General features: G+C 41.4%; 2 protein-coding genes across 2 annotated transcripts; both read right to left on the reverse strand.

Annotated features, from left to right (window-relative positions):
- Window positions 1-1,823: 1,823 nt before the first annotated feature.
- LOC120553340 (NLR family CARD domain-containing protein 3-like) lies at window positions 1,824-11,404 on the reverse strand (the record flags this gene model as incomplete). Its single annotated transcript, XM_039791664.1, has 6 exons — window positions 1,824-2,609; window positions 2,733-2,779; window positions 3,217-3,390; window positions 4,250-4,273; window positions 9,691-9,840; window positions 9,936-11,404. Coding segments are annotated over 6 exons (2,391 nt in total), but the record flags the coding sequence as incomplete, so codon positions are not given.
- Window positions 11,405-11,512: 108 nt separating this feature from the next.
- LOC120553341 lies at window positions 11,513-16,356 on the reverse strand (the record flags this gene model as incomplete). The annotated part of the gene is made up of 8 exons (XM_039791665.1): window positions 16,022-16,356; window positions 14,899-15,012; window positions 14,764-14,781; window positions 14,550-14,660; window positions 13,777-13,893; window positions 12,189-12,267; window positions 11,821-12,028; window positions 11,513-11,685 (listed from the first exon to the last, which is right to left on the reverse strand). Coding segments are annotated over exons 1-8 (903 nt in total), but the record flags the coding sequence as incomplete, so codon positions are not given.
- Between the last annotated feature and the right edge of the window lie 565 nt (window positions 16,357-16,921).

The following is a 16,921-nucleotide window of genomic DNA, read 5'->3' on the forward strand; positions in this document are numbered from 1 at the left end:
TCATTATTTCTTACCTAATGTTTCCAAAGAGATTTAAATCACATTCTTAATCTTTTCCATGAATCTGGTGATATGCTATCTTATGAACAGTTTATGAATGTACAGAGTTTTATTATAACTCTCTATATATCTCTGATCTTAAAAAATAATTTAACTTTTTTTTAAATATTCCTAATTTGACATATTTAATATATAAGAAGTTGTAGATTTTTTTTTTTTTACAATTAATCCATATATTCAAGTTTCGCCAAACTACATTTCCCATCATGCAACTGCACCCTCCCTGTAGTTGTGCTGATCAACCTTTAAACATCCGCAGCATCTCATTAAAGGGGTAGTTCAGCATTTTGGACATAGGACCTCATTTCCAAGTTAGCCAGTGTGTTATTTATCAGTGGAGACAGTTTTCAACATGTTTCATCCAGTCCTTCCAGTTGCAGAGTTCTCTGGTGCTAAGCTAGTGCAAGTCAACAGTATCTGCTAGCCTGCCACTAAAAGCAGTCTTACCCACTCCACAGTACACCCGAGGCAAATAAATTATAACGCCAGACTATCGCGGTAAATGTCTGTTGATAGAATAATGTTAGAAATAAAACTACCCTTTCATCTCAATGATCGCATTACATTTTGAGGGACTAGTTTCTCAGCAGCGGCGGAATTTTACCTTGCTCCGGTTAGTAGTACTGTGCCAAAAAGTAAACAGAGAAGCGCACTACAGTCGGCACACCTATAGTAGCTTAGTATATTGGTATTGAAGCATTGGATTGGAAACTAAAGACTAGGCAACATGGTGATTCAGTGTGCATTTAGAAATAAAAAAAACAGATGGGCACCACAAAGTTTCCACAAATTTCCATTGGGAGATCCAGAAAGGAACCAACTGTGGCTTCTTGCTGCTGGCTTGGACATCAAGGCGGAGACGCTACTCAAGTGGCAAATTTGTAGTGATCATTTTAGACCAGACGACTTTGAAACCCCCCGTAATCTAAAGGACCACAAGTCACTGACAACGAATGCGGTTCCATCCCTCTTTCCAGATGCACCAACAGCTACTGATGAACAGGTAATAACTTTTGGTAGGCTACTCTAGCTAATAAAGCTAGGCCCTTTTATAAGGTTAGCCTAGCTGCTACTGATAGTGAGACTGATAACATTAGTGGAGATAACGTTACAGATCAATGCATTGAGGAGAATTACAAACGTTAGCTAACGGTATAGCTACACTCTTGGTAGATACCGTAGATACCTAGCTGGGCTAACTGCTAGCCTAGGTAATATCACTCCACCGCTGCTATAGCCTATGCTACCAACTACAGGGAACAAAGTATAACTATTGCAATGTGTGCAAGGGTAGTTATATTTCTAACATTATTCTATCAACACAGACATTTACATCAATAGTCTGGCGTTATAATGTATTTTCCTCGGGTGTACTGTGGAGTGGGGAAGTGTTTTTTAGTGGCAGGCTAGCAGATACTGTTGACTTGCGCTAGCCTAGCACCAGCGAACTTTGCAAGTGGAAGGACTGGATGAAACATGTTGAAAACGGTCTCCACTGATAAATAACACACTGGCTAACTTGGAAATGAGGTCCTATGTCCAAAATTCTGAACCAACCCTTTAAGAAAGTGTTTTGGATCATACACTGTAAATATTACTGTTATATTCATATATACAGTCTATTGTTTGGATGTTTTTAAACGTAACACTAAAATAATTAGAGAAAGATCCTGAACAGCCAAGAAGTAGACAGAACTCGATGAATCCCCCCCCTTCCTGGAGTTCACTGACTTTAAAAGTTAAACAGACCACCAAAGACCACAAACACATCACTGAACCTTTATGCAAAACATGACACAAGTCAACGGCATTTCTACAATTTCATGATCACAGCTTCCATCTTTAAAGGACTGGAAGTGGAAGAAGTTTACAATGTTCACCAGGAATCTGTTCAATCATTCGGAATTATTTTATACAAAGTTCATTCATTAGTTTATAAGAATAACCTGAAATATATCTGTAAGTGTGATCCTGTACAGATTCAACTGATCAGCAGTGAGAAACAGGAGGAGACTCTCCGTCCTACACAGAACACAGAGACACTGAGGAGCCAGACCAGAACCAGAACCCAGGATAAAGAGGCTGAGTGAATGTGGTGTTGAAGGTGTAGAGGTGGATCAGTGAGTCAGAAGAGACTGTGTAGAAGGACAGAGAGCCAGCAGGACAGTCCACATACACTGCTACTCTACCAGAGACAGAGGAGGAGGAGATGGATGATTTTCTGTTATTGTGCCAGACAGAGTAACCATCATCAGAGCAGAATAGACTCCAGGACTGATCATTCCATCCAAACAAACAGTCTCTACTGTCTCCACTCCTGCGGATTCTTCTGTAACTCACTGATATATCAACATCTCCTTTCCTCTCGACCTCCCAGTAACAGCGACCAGTCAGACCATCTCTACACAGCAGCTGAGGACACCACTCAAACCTCTCTGGATGATCAGGATATGGCTGATCATCTAACACACGTGTCACCTTCCTGTTGTTGTCAGACAGTTTGAGTTTTCTGTTCACTGTGTTTCTGTTGAGTGTGAGTTCACAGGAATCTAACGGAGAGAACGAGACACAACACAGCTGCAGTTATTAACCTATCAGCACTTTGATGATAACATCAGAGGGTTGAATGAGTGATGTCACAGTTTGATGAATGAAATTAAAAACACACTTACACTTCCTCAGACCTGGTGTCAACCATCTGACTCCAGCAGGCTCCACCCTGAAAGGAGGAGGATGGGGGAGGGGGGGGGGGCATTATATAACTCTCACACACACAGCTTCGTTCTGATCAAGTGTAGGGTTGGAATTTACTCATTTTATATTCATTTTTCAATTAAATTAAAATATTTAATTAAGTTTAATTTCCTTTAAAGTGTCCAATCATAACAGAAGTTATCTCAGGACACTTTCCAGATAGCGGAGGTCTAAGTCAGGATTTTATTTCATAGTACCCACAACAACTGTCCACCCTCTAAAGCTGTTTTCTGCTCGAGAAATCAGCTTTTCTTATAATAGGCTATTTGATGTGTATGAGAGTGTGTTCTAAAACTTTTGACCGGTAGTGTATATCAATTATTAACAAAAGGGAGTTATCATTTTAGTTCCTGGAGATGTTCTCCTTTAAAACTTCCTACACAAATATCTCAGTGTTTGTACCTGAGAGTGTCCAGTCTCGAGAGAGGATCCTTCAATCCTGCTGACAGTAGCTTCACTCCTGAGTCTCGTGGATGATTGTAGCTCAGGTCCAGCTCTCTCAGATGGGAGGGGTTGGAGATCAGAGCTGAGACCAGAGAAGAACAGCCTTCCTCTGAGATCAGACAGCCTGACAGACTGAAAATACACAGAAGACCACACAGGAACCCTCTGTCAACACGTGGAGCCATCTGTTTGTTTTGTTTGTTTGTTGTCTAGGTGCATTTTGGTCCAGATTTATAATAAATCTTTAAAATCATCTGTGGTATTTCATTATTCAACAACAAAAGAAAATTATGAAAACCCCTCATGTAAAGTAATTCTCCGAGTCTAATAAGTACTGCCCAAGTTTATCAAATCAGCAGACACAAAGCTACACGTCAGCTGTTTTATCAACTAAAGTTAATCAGGGTTTAAATGGTCATCAGTTGAATGGGTTAATGAATCCTGACCTTAGAGTCTCCAGTGTGCAGTGTGGACTCTTCAGTCCAACAGAGATCAGCTTCCCTCCTGAATCCTGCAGGTTGTTGTTACTCAGGTCCAGCTCTCTCAGACTAGAACATTGGGAGCAGAGAACTGAGGACAGAGCTTCACAGCTTCTCTCTGACAGGTTACAGCCACTCAGTCTGGAGAGACGACAGGAAACAAGACAGATAACATTTGTGTTTAAATGTTGAGTCTAGATTTTTGGTTAAATCCATTTTCAGTTTGAATCCTGTTTTATTCTCAACAAGTTGTAGATAACTAATCAAGACTGAATCAGGAATCAAAGTCACAAGATATTAAAATATGAAAGGATTCATAGATTTCAGCCACAGTTCATATTTGATGCTTTATGACGCGGGATTATAAACAAAAACAAAATACTTGTAACATTAAACGATTTTCCAAAATTGTAAAATTTTAGTCCTGACATGAGAAGGGTTGTTTAAATTAAATGAAGCTTAAATTTTATAGAAATATCTCAAATTAAAGACAAACAGTAACTTGATCTGACCTGAGAGTCTCCAGTGTGCAGTGTAGACTTTTCAGTCCAACAGAGATCAGTGTCAGCTTCCCTCCTGAATCCTGCAGGTTGTTGTTACTCAGGTCCAGCTCTCTCAGATTAGAGGACTGGGAGCTGAGAACTGAGGACAAAGCTTCACAGCTTCTCTCCGACAGATTACAGCCACTCAGTCTGGAGAGACAACAGGAAGGAAACAAGTTATTTATATTTAACTCCTGTTGAAAGATATCAGAATATTTATTGATGCATAAATCACACTTACAGATCTTTATTAGAGGGACAGTAATGAACAAGACAGATAACATTTGTGTTTAAATGTTAAAGGGGTGATAGAATGATTATATAGGGTATTTCACACTGTTCCTTATGGTCTGCTAATGGGGTATGTAACATTGGTTGGGCTGAAAATGGCCTGGTTGATATTTTATTGGCCCTTATGCATCCCTGTGTTTTGGCCCTATTTGTAACAAGAGCTTTTCTTCCAAATATGGTATGCTCATGAATATTTAGATGAGCTGCGCGCTGCTTGGTTGAGCCTTATCCCCTACACACACGTAGAGACGCGCGCTGATTGGTTGAGCGACTCGCCATACACACACATGAGAGACGCGTGCTGATTGGTTGAGCGAATCCCCAATACACACACATTAGAGACGCGACAGAAGCTCATATTTCAGACACTGCAATGTTTCATTACCAAATTCACTTCTGAGACTTTTTTATGCTAGAAATCAACCATATAAAGCTCAAATATGGGCCGTTTTACGAAAATGTATGGTTAATTGCAAATTTGGTAAGACGTGTCAGACTTTAGGAGCTCCACACAGTCTGACGAGAAAGTGGCAGCCTGTTGGGCTCCATACCCAGGGCAAAGTCACCCTTTGTGGATTACTGCACTACCGGGGCTCCGCAGCCGGCTGCCGGCATAACTATAATATATTTACAGTTTGAATTTCATCACGGCACTTATATAACATCTAGCCCAAGGTCTTACAAAGCTATCGTGTCCAATTTGAATTCAAGGTATTTTTATGAACTCAGGGTCTTGTTACGAGGAGCAGCTAGCTAGCTAACTAGCTATATGTCCCGTTCAATACAATGGGGAATTATCGCAGCTAGCTAGCTCCACTTTCGGCATAACTAGAATATATTTACAGTTTGAATTTCGTCACGGCATGCATATTACAGGTTCCCCAAGGTCTTACAAAGCTTAGCTAACACTTTCTGATTTCAATTGAATGCATTTTTGTGAATGTCAGAGTTTGGAGGAGGCTAGCTAGCTCTCATTGATGGACTCCAGCTCACCGCGGCTCTATCAATGAGACTCGCGGACAAGAGGAGTTTATTTCCCCAATTGTTTGTTTAAATAACTCAACACACATATCAATTATAAGATTAACTGTAACCTGCGGGCTGCGGTAAGAGAATGCGGGCGAAACAAGCTCGCTGACCGCGCTCTCAGTCACTCACCGGTCGGCCGGTAGCAGGAAGAGGGGAGGGAGAACAGCGAGCTGCAGGCCCTGGAGCTCTGTCAGGGCAGCGGCGTGTGGTAGTTCCAGTCACCCAGGAAAGGGTGAGTATTGAGCACCGGGCCGCGGCCCAGCTCAATCGAGCTCACAGCAGGCCGGGGTCTGTGACGGAGGACAGGCAGACGGCGATGTAGCAACCCAGGAAGCACCGGCCTGAACTCCGACAGACAGTCGGACAAAATTTGCAATTAGCCATCCATTTTCGTAAAACGGCCCATATTTGATCTTTACATGGTTGATTTCTTGCATAAAAAAGTTTCAGAAGTGAATTTTGTAATGGAATAGCAGAGATCTGTGCGACCTAGATTCAGAAGACTACCTGATCTCAGGTCAGTTGTGTAGCCAATGTAAATGTTGGGGCGTGACTGTTCTCTTAATACACCCATGGCTGTGACAAAGGTACAGGTTTTGAGATGCTTACGTAAGCAACTAACTTTGTTGAGATTCGCCCGTTTTCAGCGGCAGTTTCAAAATATGAGATTTTCATAGTAAAGGGGTGTCAATGGGATTTTGAGCTTCTATGTATGTCCTATTTACCCACCGAACTGTCGTTATTCAACTATGACAAGGTAAAATCGGTTTTGTATTCTATCACACCTTTAAGTCTGGACGTTTGGTGATAGAGAATACAAAATTCCTTTTAAACACATGGTAAAATTCTTGCTATATTATTCTAAACACATTGGAAATATAACGCATTGTGAGTGAATGAGGAGTAATTATTTAATAAAGCTTAATGTTTAGAGAAATATATAAGAAGACAAATAACGATTGTGTTTATATGTTGAGTCTGGACTTTTGGTGATACAGTATATGAAATTCCTTCTCAGCATGTTTAAATATCTGCTGCTCTACTCTAAACATGTTGGAAACAAGATAATTAATCGTGACCGAATTAAGCAATATTACATGAGAGGGTTTGATTTAACGTCATTATTGACACGACAGTGATGCTACCGAGGTGCTGGTGCCGAGGCTCGTAAGCATGACTGAAGTGATTATGACGTTAAATTAAACCCTCTCGTCTAATAAAGAGATTATACAACAATGGTTTCCAACTAAACAAAAGGTATCAAACTATATTCATATTGTGGGGCAATTCACTCTCAAAATAAAGAAAAGCAACAGAGACAATCTTGGAATTTTCCAAACGTAATAACCACTGCACATAAAAACACCAAACTGCTTGGCTAACCCTTGTGTTGTCCTTCGGGTCACCGGGACCCGTCCAGTTTATTTGACATTTTGTATTGGACTGGCGTTGAGCTTGTGTTGTCCTTTGGGTCCCGGTGACCCGAAGGACAACACAAGGGTTAACTTAATCTGGTTATACCTATATACTGAAAAGAATATTTTTTTCATGGATAGATTTAGCTACTATACGTCTGCAAACTTCATTATTGACGTGTCAGTGGCACAACTGATGTGATCCAAACAGCTGATGTGATCCAAACTATACTACCAGTCAAAAGTTTTTGAACACCCAAATTTGTTTTGTTTTTTTATTGAAATTTTAGCAGTTCAAGTCCAATGAATAGCTTGAACTGGTACAAAGGTAAGTGGTGAACTGCCTGAGGTTAAAAAAAAGTAAGGTTATCCAAAACTGAAAAATAATGTACATTTCAGAATTTTACAAAAAGGCCTTTTTCAGGGAACAAGAAATGGGTTAACAATGTAAAGCTGTTGCAGCAATGGAGGTTGATTAAGTTTTGAAAGTAGGTGCTACCAATTCCCACAGGTGTTCCAACTTGTCTGGATTACTTACAAACCCCTCTGTTTGTATAAAAGTATTGTTGGAACACACTGTGGTACCATACCCTCCTGAGCATTATTTGAACAGTATTGTTCTGCAGAAAGTAGTGTGTTGCCATAAAAATGGTGGGAAAAAGGCAATTAACAATGGAAGAGAGACAGACCATCGTAACACTTAAGAATGTTGGTCTTTCCTACAGAGAAATTGCGAAGAAAGTCAAGGTGTCAGTGAGTACAGTATTCTTCACCATCAAAAGGCACTTAGAAACTGGGGGAAACTCTGACAGGAAGAGGTCTGGCAGACCCAAAGCCACAACAGAATCAGAAGACAAGTTTCTGAGAGTCAACAGCTTGCGTGATAGGCGGCTCACAGGACAACAGCTTAATAGTGGTCGTAATAAGCAAGTCTCAGTTTCAACTGTAAAGAGAAGACTTTGAGCTGCAGGTTTGATAGGTTGAGTTGCAGCAAGAAAGCCATTGCAAAGACATCAGAATAAGAAAAAGAGGCTTGCCTGGGCCAAGAAACACTGCCAATGGACTACTGAAGACTGGAAGAAGGTGTTATGGACTGATGAATCAAAATTTGAAATCTTTGGTTCATCACGCAGGATTTTTGTACACCATCGAGTAGGCGAAAGGATGGTTCCTTAGTGTGTGACATCTACTGTCAAACATGGAGGAGGAAGCGTGATGGTCTGGGGCTGTTTTGCTGGATCCAGAGTCGGTGATTTGTACAGAGTGAAAGGCACCCTGAATTTTACCACCATACAGTAACCTCTCCGCATGCTCTTGCTGTTGGTCAGGTTTGTCGCTCTACAGCAAGATAATGACCCAAAACAAAGTCAAGCTACTGCCAGAAGTACCTTAGAAAAAAGAACAAGATGGTAAGCTTAAAAACATGGAGTGGCCAGCACAGTCACCAGACTTAAACCCCATTGAGCTGGTTTGGGATGAACTGGACAGAAAAGTGAAAGCAAAGCAACCTACAAGTGCCACACATTTATGGGAACTTCTGCAACAGAGTTGGGAAGAACTTTCTGAAGAATATTTGATTTCCATTGTAGAAAGAATGCCACGAGTGTGTTCAGCTGTTATATCTGCCAAAGGGGGCTACTTTGATGAGTCAAAAATTTAGAATACATTTTGGTTTATAAATTGATTCCATGATTTCTTTTTTAACTTAAATTGTTGATTTGTTCTATTCTTTCATTTCAGAGTACAATAAGACATTGAACTACATGAATTTCAATAAAAACCTGGAAGAATTGGGGTGTTCTAAAACTTTTGACCGGTAGTGTATTCCAGTAACAGTTAACTCCACAGTGTTGTAAAAATGTTGTTTCATCCAATGATTCACTTCTCATCCTTTTCCAACCATTCATTAAATCTAAGTCTGTGATATGAATCAAAATTAACAACAAAACAATCCATTGTATCAATGTTGTAGGCTAACGTTACTGTTGTTTCAGCCCTGGAAGTTACAATGTTGCCATGGAAATGGCGGAGTAATATTTTATGTACTGCACCAGGTATGCTCAAATGGCTCTGGGTGTGCTGTTATGCTGATTTGAATACGTTCTAAATGTCTAGTTCACCAATCACAAATCAGATTGTCTGGTCAGATCTACTTGTTGTATAATCAGGAATAACCCTTGTGTTGTCCTTCGGGTCCCAGTGACCCGAAGGACAACACAAGGATTATGTACTTCCGTTTACTTTGTTGAGAATTGCTCTCTAAACAAGGGTTAATACAGCACCTTAGTTCTTGTTTGTACAGCATTTTGGTCAGCTTAAACTGTGTTTAAATGTGTTCTAGAAATAAACTTTACTTACTTACTTTACACAAACAGGGTTTAGAGAGCAATTCTCAACAAAGTAAAGGGAAGTACATAATCCTTGTGTGGTCCTTCGGGTCACTGGGACCCGAAGGACCACACAAGGGATAAACATAAAGTCACATGATTTTAAAATATATATTATTTCTGGATCTCAGCAACAGTTCATATTTCATTCTTTATGAAGTGATTCTAAATCAGAATAGAATACTTTGGAAACATTCACTTCTTTGAATGTTTCTAATGTATTTTTCAATACTGTGTTTTCAAAGATTCTTGTTCTTGATCTGACCTGAGAGTCTCCAGTGTGCAGTGTGGACTCTTCAGTCCAACAGAGATCAGCTTCCCTCCTGAATCCTGCAGGTTGTTGTTACTCAGGTCCAGCTCTCTCAGACTAGAGGACTGGGAGCTGAGAACTGAGGACAGAGCTTCACAGCTTGTCTCTGACAGCTTACAGCCACTCAGCCTGGAAAGACAACAGGAAGCAAACCTAAAAGGTATTTATCATTCTCTCCTGTTAAAAGATATAAGAGTATATATTGATGAATAAATCACACTTACAGAGCTTTTTTGGAGGCTTTGACCACTGGCAGCAGCCTCAGAAGAGCCTCCTCTGAAGCAGAGTATTTCTTCAGGTCAAACACGTCCAGATCTTCCTCTGATGACAGTAAGATGAAGACCAGAGCTGACCACTGAGCAGGAGACAGATTATATGTGGAGAGACTTCCTGATCTCAGGGCCTGTTGGATCTGCTCCACTAGAGAACTATCATTCAGTTCAATCAGACAGTGGAACAGATTGATGCTTCTCTCTGCAGACAGATTCTCACTGATCTTCTTCTTGACATACTCAACTGTTTTCTGATTGGTCTCTGAGTTACTTCCTGTCTGTGTCATAAGACCTCGTAGGAGATTCTGATTGGTCTGCAGTGAAAGACCAAGGAGGAAGCGGAGGAACAAGTCCAGGTGTCCATTTGGACTCTGTAAGGCCTTTTCCACAGCACTCTGGTAGAACTGTGTTGATTTTGTTTGTTCTTCTGACAGCAGGTTGATTCCAGATGTTGTGAATATCAGATGGACATGAAGAGCAGCCAGAAACTCCTGAACACTCAGATGGACGAAGCAGAACACCTTGTCCTGGTACAGTCCTTTCTCCTCTTTAAAGATCTGTGTGAACACTCCTGAGTACACTGAGGCTGCTGTGATGTCAATGCCACACTCTGTCAGGTCTGATTCATAGAAGATCAGGTTGCCTTTCTCCAGCTGCTCAAAAGCCAGTTTTCCCAGAGACTTGATCATCTTCCTGCTCTTTTTATTCCAGTGTGGATCTGTTTCAGCTCCTCCATCATACTTGATTTTCTTCACTTTGGACTGAACCACCAGGAAGTGGATGTACATCTCAGTCAGGGTCTTGGGCAGCTCTCCTTCCTCTCTGGTCTTCAACACGTCCTCCAGAACTGTAGCAGTGATCCAGCAGAAGACTGGGATGTGACACATGATGTGGAGGCTTTGTGATTTCTTGATGTGGGAGATGATTCTGCTGGCCTGCCCCTCATCTCTGAATCTCTTCCTGAAGTACTCCTCCTTCTGTGGGTCGGTGAACCCTCTGACCTCTGTCACCATGTCAACACACCCAGGAGGGATCTGATTGGCTGCTGCAGGTCGTGTGGTTATCCAGAGGCGAGCAGAGGGAAGCAGATTCCCCCTGATGAGGTTAGTCAACAGTACACCCACTGAGGTGGACTTTGTAACATCTGTCAGGATTTTAGTGTTGTGGAAGTCCAGAGAAAGTCGACACTCATCCAGACCATCAAAGATGAACACAACCGATAACTCTTCAAACCTGCAGATTCCTGCTTCTTTGGTTTCACTAAAGAAGTAATGAACGAGTTCCACCAAGCTGTACTTTTTCCCTTTCAGCACATTCAGCTCTCTGAAGGTGAATGGAAATGTGAACTGGATGTCCTGGTTGGCTTTGTCGTCAGCCCAGTCCAGAGTGAACTTCTGTGTTAAGACTGTTTTCCCGATGCCAGCCACTCCCGTTGTCATCACTGTTCTGATTGGTTCATCTCTTCCAGGTGGAGTTTTAAAGATGTCTTCTCGTCTGATTGTTGTTTCTGGTCTGTCTGGTTTCATGGATGCTGTTTCAATCTGTCTGACCGCTGCAGTCCCTCCCTTTGTGATGTAGATCTCTGTGAACATCTGATTCAGAAGGGTTGGGTTTCCTGCTTTAGCAATCCCCTCAAACACACACTGGAACGTCTTGTTTAGGTGAGATTTGAGGTCACTCTTACAAACTCCTGCTGGACTTCCTGAATGGACACAGAAAAAAGAACATCAGTAAGTGATTTATAAAGAAAACAGGAACATACTTTGACCCTTCTCTGGAGACATTAGTAAACGTCCCATTAGTCCAGCAAGTTAAATCTTTAGAGAAATCCTCTTACTACTCTGCAGACGGTCAGCCAGCTCGTCCTGCTTCATTGTCCTCAGGAAGTGCAGTGTGATCTTCAGAAATGCCTCTCTGCTCCTCCTCAGCTCTGAATCCTCATCCTTCCTTTGACTCTCTGAGCATTCTGGGTAATCTGGACTCAGAACCTTCTGGATCTTCTTCAGCTCGTTCTTCACAAACATGACAATGTTATCCTCCAGCAGCTGGAACAGAAGATTATATGAATGACACAATCAAACTGAAATCATGGAAGCAAACATCAGATCCATGTTGGACAGACTGACAAGCCACTGGTCTGAAAAGTGCAGCATGGAGATAACTGAACAGAATAGATGTAAAAGTAGTTGTTGTACATGTACAGACCATAAATATGGAGTCTAGGTGTGTTTGATGCTGCTGGGCAGACTGACCACTGGGAACCTCTGAGCTCTCCTGGTCCACTCTGTGGAGGAATGAGGAAGAATTAGCTCACATCATGTCTGTCCACACAGAGAAAAACACAAGGTAAAGGTCCTGTGACTAAAAGCAGTGGTTCCCAACCTTTTTTCCTTGGCGCCCCCCTACTCATGTCTAAGAAAAGCTGAGCCCCCCCACCCCCCGAAACCTAAGTTGAGGTAACTCTACTTTCTTTTTTGATACAGAGCAGTTATCAGGACTTTTATGTTTCTCCGCCATGTTTCATTCATAAAACAGTGATGTCATGGGGGCAGGAAAGACAAGGATGATAGTAGCTAGCAGCTAGCAGTTAACAGCTAGCAGCTGACCTGATGACAGCAAGGGCCCCAGGTTTAGAGCTCCCAGAGGTTTGGCCTACTAAGTAGCCTGCCTCCAATTTTAAGCGAGAACAAAAATATATAGTTTTTATACCGACTTTTGTATACATTATCATAATTTGTTTAACATGTGCAAATATTTTTTTTTTACCTCAACCTCAAACCAGATAAAGACTTGCGCACCCCCTGTGATCTTTGCCGTACCCCTAAGGGGTGCCCGGACCCCAGGTTGGGAACCACTGACTTAAAGTATTGATTACCACATTGAATCAGATGGTTTCCCCTGACATTAAAGTGTTGGTGGTACTGCTGATCCCACTGTGAATCAACAGAAAGAACTAAGAAGCAAAGGTTTAGAACATGGTTGGCCTAAAGGACTCCTGAAGCAGCAGACTGGTACCATGAGGCCAGGAGGTCTGCAGATTCTGTAGTCATAGAAACAAACATTTGTAGGTAGAAATAGTTTGGGGAGTCAACAGTGAAAAACCTTCTGTTGGCCTCAAAATGATTTTGGCAAACCATCAGCCGACTCAGGAGGGGGAAGCAAAGCTTAGATGGACTGTTTGTAGTCAGGGAGAACTGCTGACCTGGACTGAGGATACTGTTGGATGATGGTTCCCTTTTTTTGCTTCCCCTTATTGACTTCTGATCTGACATCCAACTGGCAAACCCACATCCAATATTTGGGAAGAATTTTGCATTTTGACCAATTTGGGTCAGGAGACTTGGGGGAAAAAAAATCTGGTCATGAACCCACTCACTGAAACTTGGCCTTAAATGTCCAGACTCAAATGGCAGAAGGGGGGATGTGCAAATGAAGTTACCCTGGAAGGGGCACTCTGAGGCACATACATCCCAACTATCCCCCAGGTATTACCAGTTGGAGAAGAACATTTGGGAAGAATTTTACCATTCATGATTTTTAGCCTAACCTGTGGCTATGAGAGATTTAAAATGCTTTTTAATGGGGCTAAAACACCAGATGATATTGGACCAAACTAGGTCCAATATTAAATTGAGATCTATAGTTGAAGACTGGTCTTACTGGACAGCTTTCAGACGTGAGAAGATAAATATAAGTGAAGAAGGAAGATGCTGAAAATAAATTTCAAAACTTCTCTGGATACATAAAAGTTGAAACATGAATCAGCAATATTATAATATTATTAACAGCTTACCTCTTTTCAGCAGAGGGTTGTTGACCTTTAAAATCAATGAGGCCTTGATGTGAGTGATCACTCTTGAAGGACACACAGCTGGGTTCAGGTTCAGGGGACTCTGGTCTCTGCTGGGTCCTGATAGAAAAACACATGTATTGAGGGTCACATGTTTAGGTAAAGTCTCCCTGCATTAAATATATTAATATGAATATGTATGTAGGCTTAATTATTAACAATTAAATGCCAATAAAGCTTTACTTTCTGTCCCAAACTCAATAAATATATTTTTTGAAATCAGAAAAAACAAATAATCAAAACATAATATTTCAAAATGTTGTCTAAACAGAAAGATATTGTGAGTGAGACAGGAAATTATTTAGCAAAAAAAATTCTCATTTCAGTCAATAACAACAATAAATCCTTTCCACAAAAAAATTTTATTTGAAGGAGTGTGCATGAGACGTTTTCCCCTGACATTAAAGTGTTGGTGGTACTGCTGATCCCACTATGAATAAACAGGGGTGGCCTAGTGGTAGAGCCATCAACATATAGAGGCTCAGTTCTTGATGCGGAGGTCGTGGTTTTGATTCTGACCTGCAATACTTTCCTACATGTCATCCCCCCCTTCTCTCCCCTGTCACTAATAAAGGCCTAAATACCAAATGAGAAGAGGTGAATTTACAGTTCACAGCAACTTAATATGATCTAGCGTCTGATGGAAATGATGCCTATGTGAAATACTTCTAAAATACTATATCTATGAATCTCATTATATGGTACTGATAACTTACTTTCTGTCAGATGGATGTCTTTGTTTAAAATCTATAAAATCATCCTTTGACTGGTTACTCTTGAAGGACAAACAGCTGGGTTCAGGTTCAGGAGACTCTGGTCTCTGGATCCTGAAAAAAACGGAGATAAATGTGCATATCGAAAAAATCTTTTAACACAGACAACTGTTTTTATTTCAAATATTAGTAATGTTTGTCAGTTTTTAATTCTTACCTTCCATCAGCAGATAGTCTAAAGAAAAAGAGGAAGCAACATGAATACTACTAAGAACTGATACCTATTCCTAATATAATAATACAACAGGCTATATACATAATTATTAACAACTGAATGCTAATAATGACTTACTTTTTGTCAGAAACACGTTTAAAATCAATGAAATCCCCCTTTGACTGGTTGCTCTTAAAGGACACACAGCTGGGCTCAGGTTCAGGTTCAGCAGGGTCTGGTCTCTGATGGGTCCTGATAGAAAAACACATTTATTGAGGGTCATGTTCAGTAGTCTCTTATAGCCTGACCTTCCTCCAAAGCACTGCGGAGGAAGGTCTGGCTAGTCCACACAGCATTCCTGGATGTGAGAACAACGTGCTCTGGTTAATTGGGATTTCTTTAAACCAATCACAATCATCGTGGGGCGGGGCTAAGCTCCAGACGGAGCCACGGTGCCTCTGCTAAATAGTCTCAGGAAGGAACTGGTTTTGGTGGAACGTGTATGTTTAAAAGTAGTTTTAGTCGTGCAACAGAAAACTCAGATTGGACAGACAGTCTAGCTAGCTGTCTGGATTTACCCTGCAGAGATCTGAGGAGCAGTTAACCATAGTCCTCACAAATCCAATGGAGGTTAGAACGCCAACACAGACAGAGGAAGGGGATGGACATCCAGCCGAAGATGAGGGACATCAGGGGGCAACGGAGCAATCCCGGAAATGAAAGTTGTGGATATAGACTAAATGTTTTGTAACAAATGTTATAAAGTAAAATAAACCATTCATACCACCTCAGTTTGCCTGCTTTCTCAGTGCTGTGGAGATCTGGCAATGAGACTAACAAATAAAAGGAGACATAAAAGCAGGAAGGTTGGTAGTAATACATTTTGGTGTAATTGGGGATTTGGGGTCGTTTTTATGAAACAAATAATAAAGGTTATTGTATACCGGTGGCTGCCTTTCCCAGGTAACAGCGGGGCACAGAGCAGCAGACAGACGGGGATATAAGAGAAAGATCAGACCACCTCAGTATGTGCTCTGAGTGATCAGATCTCAATGATTCACACTTCTACTTAAAGCTGTCCACTTGTGATCTGATCACTCAGATCAGATTTTGATACCAGGTGAAAACAGGGCCATATATATCCCAGAGTTCACCTGGACGGCTACAGTGGGCTGGAAACACAGAGACCCTCTACAAGAAGACCCCACACCCAATGAGACAAAAGGACTTCTAGTTTGTTGGAGGTTTCAGAACAACTCACCTCAGTCTTTGGCTCTTTATTTCAATATGTTCCTCCCCTTCCTTCTTGCTCTTCCGTTGCCTCTTCCTTCTCCTCTCCTCCATTTTAACTGGCCGGTCCCTTACAGGTCGCCTTCTTTTTTAAAGTAGTGATGTCTTCATGGACACACAGCTGGGTTCAGGTTCAGGTTCAGGAGGGTCTGGTCTCTGATGGGTCCTGTTAGAAAGAGAGGAAGACCACTTTTTAATCTCCAGAAACAGAAGCTGCTGGAGAAACTAGAAGCTATCAAGCAGAAGATAAAGTCTGAAGCTCTTCACTGAATGATTTCTGCTCTCTGCTCAGTCATTCATTATCTCTCTGGGAGAACAGGAACACTGGAAAGACTCCAGGACTAATGTCATCTTTCTGTCCTCTAATGGAGACAACACTCCATTATGACAATCAATCTCACCTTTCTGTCCTCTGTAGACTGTAAAATAATAGACCTGGAGACACTACTCCTCCTCCTCCACCCATCACTACAACAGTAACAGAGGCATTTAGGTCAATACATTTTATTCTGAAAGGTCCCAGAGGAAACAGTAGAGTCCTGTTGTGTCTGACTTTACGTTGGTGGAGACGACGGTGTGTTTTCTGACAGCAGGAGAAAAGCTTGGACCCCCCCATCTTCAAACTCAGCCTTCATTTAGATCTCAACTACACAGCTGTAAAGCTTTCTGACGGCAGCCTCACGGTTGGGACAGACAGACGTAGAAACACCTGGCAAAGTATTTAAAACCTCCTCTGTAGTAGTTCATGCTACAACATGGAGATTTATCTTCAACACAAGAGTCGTCCACACTTTCTCAGGAAATAAGAAGTGAAGTAGAAACATTATATTTAACATTACAGAGCCAGAAACTAACCTTGAAGAGACCAAAG

This window comes from Perca fluviatilis, chromosome 23 (assembly GCF_010015445.1).
Source record: "Perca fluviatilis chromosome 23, GENO_Pfluv_1.0, whole genome shotgun sequence".
Lineage (NCBI taxonomy): Eukaryota > Metazoa > Chordata > Actinopteri > Perciformes > Percidae > Perca > Perca fluviatilis.